The following is an 11,775-nucleotide window of genomic DNA, read 5'->3' on the forward strand; positions in this document are numbered from 1 at the left end:
ATCACCTGTTATTCCCTTTGCCAGGTGACTTTCCCAAAACCCTTCCTGAAGGTCACTACATGGCACAACAGTGCAACAATGAGTACAACATACAGATATCTTTTAATCATTTCTTTGCAAAATATTTAGCTGCAGAAAAGTGGGCTGCTACTGATCACGTGGCATGCCTGGGGAGCCTGTGCACGGGGACATAGTGCATGCCGGGAGTCCCACACCAGGACGCTGGGGCAACCAAAAATAAAATATGGGCATCCTCTCTGGTCTCTGGTCAAGTCGGCATCTCTTCACTCAGTTGCATTGGTTCTAAAAAGAAAAATGTTCCCCAGGGTGGAGAAGACAGTAGAGAAGCATACGAAGAGATGGGTTGAATGAGGTTCTGTTTCCCCCCTCCTTGCATCTCGTTTCCAGTGTGGTGGATTTGGGTGTCTACTCGCCAAACCTAAGGAACCTTTCTGATAAACCCCAAGTTCGGATTCCAACTCCTCCTGCACTGTGTGCTGTTAGACCTCTTCCTCTCTCTCCCAGTTTCAGCTTCTGCCTCTTTGTGGGCCTCTCCATCTTCGCAGCCTAACAACCAACTTACCCACATCTCCTTTGGCCTTAGTTTTAGTCCTCCCCGCCCCCATACCTCCCTCCCCTGCCCAGACACACACACACACACACACACACACACACACACACACAAACACACACACACACACACACACACACACACACACATCTACCTCCTGCCATCACTATGTACCTACAAGTGCTTCCAGTAATTCAAGTAGCAAACCCAAAGTCTTATTAGCCTATGTCTAAATGCTTGAGCTCTGATTTGGGAAGAAGGGAAAAGAAAGAGGATTTGATTATGGAGAAAGAGTCCTCTGGTACCATAACTGAATAAAGAGAGGTTACCTGAGCCTAGAACACTCCTAGCCTAGGGGGAAAATATGAGCAGAACAGAGGTTTCTGGGGGTCCTAAGCAGAGAACATGTCTGCCCTGCTTTCTGGGCATGTAGCCTGGAAGGCAGCAAGACCCCAGGAAGAGAATAGCCAAGGGCAGACAAGTTCATTAGCAGTCTTGCAGAGAATCTTTTACCTTCCCTTTGATACAACAGTAGCTGATAAGCTCAACCCAAAGAGGGATGTGTACGGAGTAGTAAGCATCCCTCAGCAGGAGGGAAGCTAGTGGACCAGTGAAGGAGACTCAGACCTCCTTTCTCATGCCCACCACCCAAACACCTTGGTACTACATGAAATTCTAGAACTGCGGCACTACCTTGTGTTGGGGGGTAGCAGGGTGAGGGAATGCTAAGAAGAACTGAGGTTAAGTCTCCTATTAACCTACTAGGATGGCAGCCTGAAATGGAAATTAATTTGTTCTGAAAATAAAGTGATATTTCTTGTGCACCTGAACTCGTGGTTATGATTTGTTCCTGCAACATTCTTTGTAGTTCATAGCCCAAGCCTTGATTGCATCAAATTGAGTTTAGAACTTACTTTTTTCCAGAGGGAAACTTAGAGGACTAGAAATAACAAGTAGGAGGGAATTTGAATTTTGGGTTGGAAGAATAATCCCTTGGCTGATAAAACATACCTTCTTGGTATGCCCAGCTACAACCTAACTACTCAGTGAGGAAAGACTCTAGACTTAAAGGAGTTATTAAATCCAGGAAAGAAAGAGGATCAGAGATTTACCTGCAAGGATTTTGTGGTCAGTGACAGACTTGTAGCATTGACATCTTTCCTCTCCTTTCCTTTCATCTCTCTCTTCTCATGCCATCTCCTCCCCCACCCACATTTGCCCTACCGTGAATATGTAAGTAAGGCTAAAATACATGAATCTTGTATTCATTATTGATCATATTTTATTTATGGTTCTAAGTCAGAACATTAATTTTTCTCTATCGAGGAAATCAGATTTTATTTTGGAAGCGAGTATGCAAAAAACTTCGAGACATGTGAAAACTCACTCTTAAATGTCCCTGGGCATGATTCAGAAACTGATTGAGGGAAGGGCTGAATTTCTGGCCTTTTAGGATTGTTGGGATCTGGCAATGAGAAGCTGGGAAAATTGGCTTCTGGAAGAGGAAGAACTTCACCGTCCTTTAGTGGAGGTAGCCGGTAAACATATCCCATTTGTCTCCAGTGGAAGGGAAAGCGTCTTTTACCTAGACCTCTTTCTTCTGAGTGCCTAGATGTTGGGCCATGGCCCCGGCGATGGTGATCTTCAGGACCCTGGCTTTGGGATGGTGGGTCACAAGGCCCATGGTCAAAGAAATCATGGCTGTGGGGATGGTGTCCATGGGGATGGTGTCCATGGGGATGATGCTTATGGGGATGGTGTCCATGGGGATGGTGTCCGTGGGGATGATGCTTATGGGGATGGTGCCCATGGGGATGATGCCCATGAGGAGGGTGTCCATGGGGACGGTGCTCACTGGAACTATGATTATGAGGGTGTCCATGGGTCCCACTGGGACCAAAATGGGGGTGATGACATCCTGGACCTGGAGGTGGCCATTGTGGAGGAGCTCCTGCCTGAAATGGTGGTCTGTCTTCTAGGAGAGGTGGGCATCCAAATTTATGTGGCTTGTGGGGATGATGGTGATCTTTTAATTCATCAGGCTTAAATGGAGGCTTCCCAGCAAGAGAATGCTCATGCCTACCGGAGTGGTGAGGATGGCCAAAATGGTGTGGTATACCACTGATGTTTCTACATTCCTGGTAAAGGATACAGACAAGTGAATGTTACTGCAGAGCACAAAAGGAGAAGTTAGATGTGAAAGTCAGTTTAGACCAATGGATTTCAGACTTCCAGATTCCACAAATCAATTTTAAAAATAGGATAGCAGTCTCAAACTTTTATCCACCCAAACTGACATTTAAAATGCAAACAGTGGGGCACCTGGGTGACTCAGTCAATTAAGCATCCGGTCATGGTTTCCACTCAGGTCAAGATCTCAGGGTTCTGAGGTTAAGCCCTACATCCATTTCCATACTCAGCAGGGAATCTGCTTAGGATTCTTTCTCTCCCTCTCCTTTTGCCCTTCTCCCTGCTTGAGCACTCTCTCTCTCTCTCTTTAAAATAAATAAATAAATCTTAAATAAAATAAAATGCAAACAAAACTGTCATCTGCTACCATCATTATTTCACAATCAGAATATTTTGATAATACAAGAGTCAGAAAGATATCTCAGAGTAAAGGTGATTCTTCAGAGGCAATAAATATTTTATTATGAAAAACTTTACGTATCATCCCTATTTTCTCATTTCAACATCAAATGGTGAAATTACATTGTAGAATGCTACTTATATGGTATAAGCATCTCTTGCTCCTTAAGGGTGAGTACTTCATTTCTTCACTCTCCTTCTTGTCCAGATTTTAATTAAAAAAAAAAAAAATCTGTGGAGTCTTGCTCCTGGTGACCAACCTGCCTTGCCCCTCTCCCTCTTTGTTTTACGGTTTGGCACATAGACGTTTGGATTATTTTCAGTTTTTGCTGACATGAAAAATATTGTGATGACTATCTTGGTACAGAACAAAGCTTTCCGGGACAGATGTGAAACATTGCTTTGTGCCTTATTTTATGTATCTTTATATAATGTGCTTGAGGTTTATTCATTCCGCTTAGGTCCTAGGCTTAATGATGAAAGCGAAGATTTGAGTCTCAGGACTGGAGCTTTGGCTACAAGGACCATTTTCAAATTCATAGACGTTCACTGAATTGGTTATGATTTTACTTTACAAAGATTACCTCTTCCCAGTTGGGGTATCATATCAGCAATTGTACCCCATTCGTTCCCCGGGGGCCTATTCTCTCTGTCTTCCTTTGCAGTCCCCTCTCATCTCTCTGCCTCTATCCCTATCTCCCTACCACCCCCAGAGCTAAAAGAACAAAATACACTATGTGTATGAAAATATCTCTTTGTCTGGCACGGCACATGACAAAGATGACTTAAGCAACCCACCTCAAAATTGAAGACTTCACAGTTTATGGCAATGTGTTCTGGGTTTTCCAAGTCGGAGACTTCTACATCATAGGACAAATCTGCTCTGCAGAATCCCAAGACCTATAAAGAAGAGAGAAGCCTGTTAGTGTGTGTACGTATGTATTTGCGTGTGTATGTGTGTGTGCAGGTCGTAAGAAGGTGCACAGCTAGAGCTGTAAACTTTTATACGTTTGAGAAAGATGAGCTTTAGAAAAATCAGGGTAATATTGTCAAATATCTCTGCTAGTTATTTAACAATCTTTCCCAGTCAATACTTGGAGAAAGTGCAGTTTCCTAAGTGGTTCACTTCAAGTTGTTGTGGTTCTCTTCCATGAGGGGTCACACCAGGGGCACACCAGGGTCACCCCATGGGGGGTCGTGAGGGATACCCCATCATTGATGCCTTGCCTTTCGTCCAACCCTTCTGCACTGGAGACCCAATTTCCTGTGCCTAGAGAGAATGAAGAGAGGTGCCGAAGTGGGATTTGTACAACTTTACCCAGACCCTTGAAGGAAAGTGCTAGAAAGGAGGGAACCAGTATGAAAATGGGCTTGCTGGACCCTGCCAAAGTGATTTAGGACCCTACCCTGAGTACAGGGGCTACGACTGGCTGGCATCCCTATGCCGCAGAGGCTCCTAAACCCAGCTGTCAAAGTTAGACTAGGACAAGAAGACAGTGCTTTTCTAGAAGTGACAGTTAAGCACTGAGGTTCTGAGAACAGTTCTGGAGTCAGACGGAGCTATGTGAATTCTGGCTTCACTATTTACCAGTTGTGTGAGTTTAGGCAAGTTACTTGAAATTTCTAACTATCTTCAGGTTGTGGGAGGGCTTAATTAAATGAGATCATGCTGCAAAAACCCTTAGGACTGAGAATCCTCTTCTCCAGCTGCCAAGTTTCTGCACTGGGTTGTTAAGGATATGTTGAAGAAGGGACTGAGAGAGAGAGAGGTATCTTTTCTGGGGGCAGGATTCTAGAACTGCTTCAGGTGGGAACACTGACCAGCCAGAAGGGAACTAACGAATGCTTCCTCTCTCCTGACCCTGGAGAATATGCTGTTAAACCTCAGAATTATTCTGAACTTGAAATCAGAATGCCACTGTTAAAATCCTATGTCCTAACACTGTCTAGCTAAGTGCACTTGGGCAAGTGGTTAAACTTCTGGGCCCTTCTGTCCCAGGGAATTGAGGGCAGACATTTGCTTCTCCTCAGTACGGTTGTCACAGGGATCCAACAAGGCAATAACATCAGTGGAGGTGTTTTGGAAACTCTAAGTTGCCCTACAAATGCTGCGTTTCACTAATAAAAGCTTTCTACAGATGCATGAGTATCCATTTATAAGTGTTTAGGGGGAAAATCGCACTGGACTGAACATTAGGAGAACTGGATTCTAATCTCAGCTTGGATATGAACCTTGGGCAATCCCCCTTGCTGGTCCTCAGGTACGTCCATATTTGTCACAGGGGGTCACACAGAGCAAATGAGACGAAGTGAACAAAGGCACCCATGGTGTGGAGGCTCTTAACTCTTTAGCTAAGTCTTTAATCCTAGTGAGTTCAAGTTCAATCTCAGTGTCAAGTTTAGGTATTTATTGTGCGTATTATAAAATTGTACTCTTATGATTCATTTAACTTCCCTGTGCCTCAGTTTCTCCATCTCTAAGAGAGACAAAATAGTATCTTCCTCACAGGGTGGTGGAAGGGCACCTGACTCACGGCGGGGGGGGGGGGGTCTCTGAATGTTACCTGGTATTTCAGAGACATTTATTATACTCACATTATGGTGCCTGGGGAAATGGTGGCTCCTGGAGCAGTTCCTCACAGAGAAGTCCACGTAGTAGTTGGTTCTTTCTCCTCCTCTCTAGAACAAATTGGATCAAAGCAGTTTCAGGCACATAAGAAGTTAGAATAGAGGAAAAGGCCATAGATGCCTACTACCCAATGGATTGTAAAGCACCACGGTGATTCAAATCACCAATACATGCCCTTTTTCTCATGGCCACTGTCTTTTAAAAATTTATCACGTAAGTGACAAGGTAAATACTATCTCATTGAAAAGGTCAAATAATATAGACATAATCAAGCAGTGTGAAAACTCACCCTTCCTGCTCCTGATCTCTTCTTCCCAGAGGTACCCCTACCACGTATCTGATGTGTTTCTCCTAGCTTTTTCCTAAACATCTTGCCCATATACACACATATCTAATTAACGCAAATGGACTCAGAGTCTAAGTTTCATTCTCTTAACCTGCTTTTCCCCTTAGGAACTCTTCCTAGTGCATACAGACCCAAAACATTCTCTCTAGTAACTGTGCTGTATTCATTCCATCACAGCTACACACTGTAATTAATTTAACTTGGCATTTTCAAAATGCAAGACATTCATCAGAGAGCCGCTTTACAACATCTCTCTGGGTGGGAGGCAACGGGAGCCCTGGACTGGAAGGCAGGGGAACTGCCTTGCACCAGTCACACCTCTGGGTGTGCTGAGATGGTGTCTCTGTGCCTCAGTTTCCCATCATCATACCAGGAGGTTAGGACTGGGTGATTTTCAATGACTCACGTGACCCCAATATGCTCTTCTCTCTTTCCCTCCTTCCTGTCTGAGTTTTTCCTCCTCTTCAGTGGATATTTATACTCCCCAACATTAAAAAACTGCAGGGGAGCAGTTTCTTCAGTATCTCTTGCCTTTTGTTTGAGGCTGCAACAGGGCCCTCAGTTAGAAAGGAGCTGGACATGTGAGGCCAGTGGAGAGGGCCAGTGCCACTGAGTCTGGACCTGCCAGGTTGGAGCTGGGCCCTCAGAAGCCAGCTGACATGAGCAGAGACTCACCGCTCTGACAACTCTCTCCACTCGGTCCACTCTGAAAGCAGCAAAATCTCCATTCTCCCGTTTGTACTTCTCAAGGGTTTTGTTGGCTAGTTCCCTGTAAGGCTCAGTTTCTTCAAAGAAGTCGAAGAGTACGGGGCTATCTTTAGTATTGGTCAGTGCCGAAGAGACTGGGGAAAGAAGACGGCAATTTTGCAGTACTGGGTTGGAAACAGCAATGTCAATGCTGGGACTTAATACACATAAGTATGGTAGCAAGAGGAATGATAGCTCCCATTTTATAGATGGGCAAATTGAGGGTTGGAGAAGCTAAGTGATTTGCTTGAGATCAAATCCAGCCAGTCAGCAGCAGAGCTAAACTTAAATCCAGATCCTTCTGATGCTTTAGTCTCTGTTGTGAACCCATTGAGACACACCTCCCATCACTCACAAAGGGTTAATATTTCACTAAACTCCTCCTGTCTCTCTGAGGAGGCAGAGGCATTATTAACAGAATTTTGCCCAGAGAGAGAAGACACAGGTCAACCTTTCTTCAAGGTGACTTCCTGAAGGAGTTGCTTGGCTATTAAATTGTTGTAAGCGGAATCATGTTGCAATGGACAATTTTTAAAGGAATTCTGTAATGATTTTTTTGGAAACAACAACAAAAAAAAAGGATGGCACTCAGAGTCAACAGTCCTGAAATAGGATCATGCCTTTACCACATTTTGGCTGTGTTCCCAAGGCCAAGTCACTGAACTGCTTTGAGCCTCGGTTATTTTATCTCTAAAATAGAAAGTATCATAATCTTTACCTCGTATGGTCTTGTTGTAAGATGAGAAATGGGATAAACTGTGTAACTGCTTTGGAAACTCTACAGTAATACACAACTTTTAGATGCTGAAATCAGTAATGGTTAAGTGCTAAGTAGTCTGCAAAGTATGCTACATAGAGCATCTTACTTAATTCTTAGAAGCATCTGGAAGGCTTTTATGATCCTTATTTTACAAAGGAGGAAAGCTTAAAGAGGTTAAGTAACTTGCCCTTAAGATGGTACAACTATTAAGTGAGGAAGCTGGGATTCAAACTCAAATGTGACCTCAGAGCATATGTTCTCTACAATGATACTGTACCACCTCTTACAGATTTCTATTCTATATCGAATTTCTTTAAGGGAAGGTGTACCAGTAACAGAAGAAAACCCTCTCCCTTCTCCTCTGAAGACAGCAAATAATAATTGAGTCTATGAGGGCAGGAACCATTTCTTAGCATTATATGATGAATACCATGGTGTAATTGTTAATCCAGAATTAGCATTTTAACAGATGACCATACCAGAACTTGTGGTGCAGTTATAGTCATTCACTCTGAAATACTGGGAGTCATTCAAACACTGTGTAGCTATTACCTTACACTGTCCAATCACCTGTAAGAGAAAAGGGTTTGTGTCATTGCATACTGCTTTCCCTGGGTTGAATGTGAGGGGCTAAAAAGGGAGGTCACATACCCCTACCAGCCACTGAGAATTCAGCTATGTTTTCTCTCACCAAATCCTCTTTCAAAACCTGTATTGTCTTAGTCTATATCTGGGAGCTGGACACTGTAGGCTTCCAAAACCTTCATGAGAGCCAGGGAGAAACTGTTTAAACAGATCATGACCATATTTCAAACATTTTCAAGGGAAAAAAGTACTAAAAATTCTACGTATGCAAACATCTTATTTTCTAGAAGTGAAATCTTGCATATGTGCTTAATCTTCTTTGTGTTCTCTTCCCATGGTGGAGAGTCTGGTACCTGAGTGTCCACGTGCAATGTGTAGAACAAGACCCTATTCCTCAAGGTCACCGCAGTTAATCCCTTTGGCTATTCCTGCCAATGGGGCCAGCCTTTGCAGGATACACTCAGGACACACTAAGTTCATAGGTACTTAGACTCCACCCATGGAGTGGACATTAGGGTCCAGCTTCTCCAAACCCCTCCTCTTCTTTCACAGTTGAGGAGGCAAAATTCTAACGACTTTAGGTGATTTGCCCAAGGTCTCACAGCTGGGCTTGTCATCCCATGAGACCGTAATCCCCAGGATCCCGGATCCCAGGTATGGCTCTCAAGAGACTATTCCTCAAGGTCAACATAGTCTTCATGAGTCAAGAGGCAGAATCTGCTCTTCCTTCCTCGCTGTGTTAGCCACCAGGCATGCAGCCACCCTGCCTAAGCAGAGTAGACAGAGGTCAAGGTCAAGAACGATAAAAGGAGGAGAATGGTACCTTGCTTACTTACTATATCAGGTACACGTTTAGAAAGAGCTGGCTCACAGTCATCCCAGCGTTTCCTGGATAGGACCGAACAGTCAGATTCTTTCACATCCAAGACTAAGTAATAGACAGCCGCAGATTCCTGAGGAATGCCAAGAGAGCAACAGGTGAATAACAAGTGGGAGCCCAGTACTTTTTCGAGAAAAGCAGTCTCCTTATTTCTGAAACAGAAGTCCTGCTCCTCTCCAAACCCTCACAGATGTCCTACCTTTGTGTCATTTGATCTACTTATTTTGAATAAATAGCTTCAAAGAGTTGCTTCCAAATGTTCTTTTTAACTGGTCATGATGCTGCTTCTGCCCACGAGCTTTAAAAAGCAACCACTAAATAGCAGTGTGGGTTTGGGTGGAGGTGGTGAAGGTGCAAGCCCAGAATTATAAGTGATGACAGCCTCCAGTCTGTACGCGCAGTCATGTCCTCTCTCCCAGCTCTATTCCTCAACTTGCATCGCTTGCCTTGATTTCAGCTTGCCCAAAGCTGAAACCACTCTCTTCTCCTACAGACCAGCTCCCTCTCCCAACTCCCCTTGTCTTTCAGCAGAGGCCTCGTTAATTACTGATCACCTTAGTCTCTGGCTTAGAATCAGAATCGGGAGGTCAACTTTGACTTCCTTCCTTTGCTTTCACTATCCAGGCACCAGGCTTGCCCATGGTCTTTCTTTGAAATGTCTCCTGTCTTTCCTTCATTCTTCCTGTTCTGATTCCCACTGCCTGAGGCTGGTCCTCATTTCCTCCCTCCTGAGCACATGAAAGAGCTTCCTGGTTCATGTCACCTGCCTCCATCTCTCCAAGCACACTGTGGACCTGCTGCCTTACTCACCCACATAACTTCTCACCACCACTCAGAGGTAGCACTGTCCCAAGCCATCCTATGCTCTGCACACGAGGCAGAGAGCCTGAAATGGAACCAATGGTCGCTGAATTGCTGCTTGAATCCTAAAGTCCAGCAATCTGTCTTGGTCTCTGCAACCTGTAATTTCTCCGTCTCTAATACTGGTAACAAGTAGAATTTCTCTGCTTGTCTTCTGCACAGCAATATAGTCTGGCCTCCTTGATTTCAGCAGTTTCACCAAAGGAAGCAGGTGGGAGCCCAGTGCTTATTTTGGGGGTGGGGTGGCGAAGGAAGCCTCCTTCCAGAATCTCTACCAAGCCCTCAAATCTACTCCAAATGAGCATTTAATCTTATTATTATGTGAAAGCAGTAGGCTCTCTTTGCTTCAAGATAAGCCTAGTTTCTCTTCCAACCTGATAGCTGCTCCAAAGCCCACATAAATCTTCTGGAACCACCCCCCACCCCACCCCTTGGCTTATGTGCAATTACTCTCTGACACCCTCCTTCCTGATTCCCTACCCACACCCCTCTCCCACTCAATTTTAATCTCCTTTCCTTAGATTGTTTCAGCATCTATACGGCTCACTTGGCAACGGAAGTGTGCCCTATCTTACGCAGTTTGCCTGTGCGTGTCTGTGAACCAACGATCTCTCCTTGAGGACCCCAGCCACGCTTTACTCTAAGTCTTCTCTTACAGTACTTAACCATTTGACTTGGCTCAGAATAAATGCTTATAGGGACTTAGGGACTGATTCACAATTAAGGACATACGAATAGCAGATGTGAGTTCGAAGGAGAGAAGAACAAGGTAGAGCAGCAGCAGACACAAAACGGGAAGCCCTAGCTGAAGCCACTGCAACATGCAAAGCAGCAAGATTCAGGCCCAGAACCACTTCCCCCCTCGGGGCTCCTGGTCTCCCAGCTCAGCTCTGGCCCTGCCGATTCCTCACCACTTGGTCCAAATGGGCATCAGCGACCTGCAGCAACTGGAAAAGGTAGCCATGCCGCCGTCCCTTATTGATCACGTCTAGCACTTTCCCAGCAAAGGGCTCAGTAGCATCGCAGTCTGCGGGACTCAGGGCGGCGCAGGAGTTCTGCAGAGCGACCAAGGGGAGCAGGAGCAGTGTCGCCCAGAAGGCTCTCATTTCCCGCACATGTGAAAACCACCCCTTGCTATAGTTTTATCCCAGCAGAGAATTTTATACAGACTTTCTAAAACACATACAAACACACACACACAATTGATTAAACAAAGTCTTTATGCATTTCTGTTATGTAACCGGGGAGAGTCACCTTGACCCCTCGTTAAAACATCTGTCAACATGCTGTAAATGATTAGTGGGTCCCTGGGGACATAAAGTCAAGACATGCCTTTGGTGAGTGGGTAGACCCGTGATCCGCACAAAATCTGGATTTTTCTAGTAGTAGCAGATCCCGAGTGTGTTTTTGACCTTAAGCACAGCCTACATTGGGGTGTGGGATGGGGTTAGAAGTAAAGCAGTTCTCCGCCGTCTGCCTGCCTGTCTCCACCAGGAATCTCCACCATCACACCCTGCCCCCCACTCATTATGACTCCCAAAGTCCTCAGTAGTATGTAGCTGCATTGCCTAAGGGAGGGAACGCATTAAATGGGTAGCACCATAAAAGGAACTGAGTTCTGAGTTAAATATAAGGATTAAAAGCCTGTGACTTTGGAGTCCAATCTGAATTTCAACCTGCCCTGTTCTACTGCGTGATGCTGGGTAAACTACAAAACTTCTCTCATTCGTAATTTTCTCATTTACAAAATGGACATTCACAACTCTTGGCAGGATTGGGTGATACTTAAATAAGAAAACACATAGAA

The 11,775-nt window shown here is 44.8% G+C and overlaps 1 protein-coding gene across 1 annotated transcript; it reads right to left on the reverse strand.

The window, feature by feature from the left end:
- Positions 1-1,835: 1,835 nt before the first annotated feature.
- Positions 1,836-11,154, reverse strand: HRG (histidine rich glycoprotein). The gene is made up of 7 exons (XM_046004012.1): positions 10,880-11,154; positions 9,064-9,180; positions 8,122-8,212; positions 6,811-6,977; positions 5,756-5,839; positions 3,959-4,060; positions 1,836-2,709 (listed from the first exon to the last, which is right to left on the reverse strand). The coding sequence occupies exons 1-7, from the start codon at positions 11,072-11,074 to the stop codon at positions 1,909-1,911; spliced, it is 1,557 nt and encodes a 518-aa protein (XP_045859968.1). The 5' UTR covers positions 11,075-11,154; the 3' UTR covers positions 1,836-1,908.
- Between the last annotated feature and the right edge of the window lie 621 nt (positions 11,155-11,775).

Source organism: Meles meles, chromosome 4 (genome assembly GCF_922984935.1).
Source record: "Meles meles chromosome 4, mMelMel3.1 paternal haplotype, whole genome shotgun sequence".
Lineage (NCBI taxonomy): Eukaryota > Metazoa > Chordata > Mammalia > Carnivora > Mustelidae > Meles > Meles meles.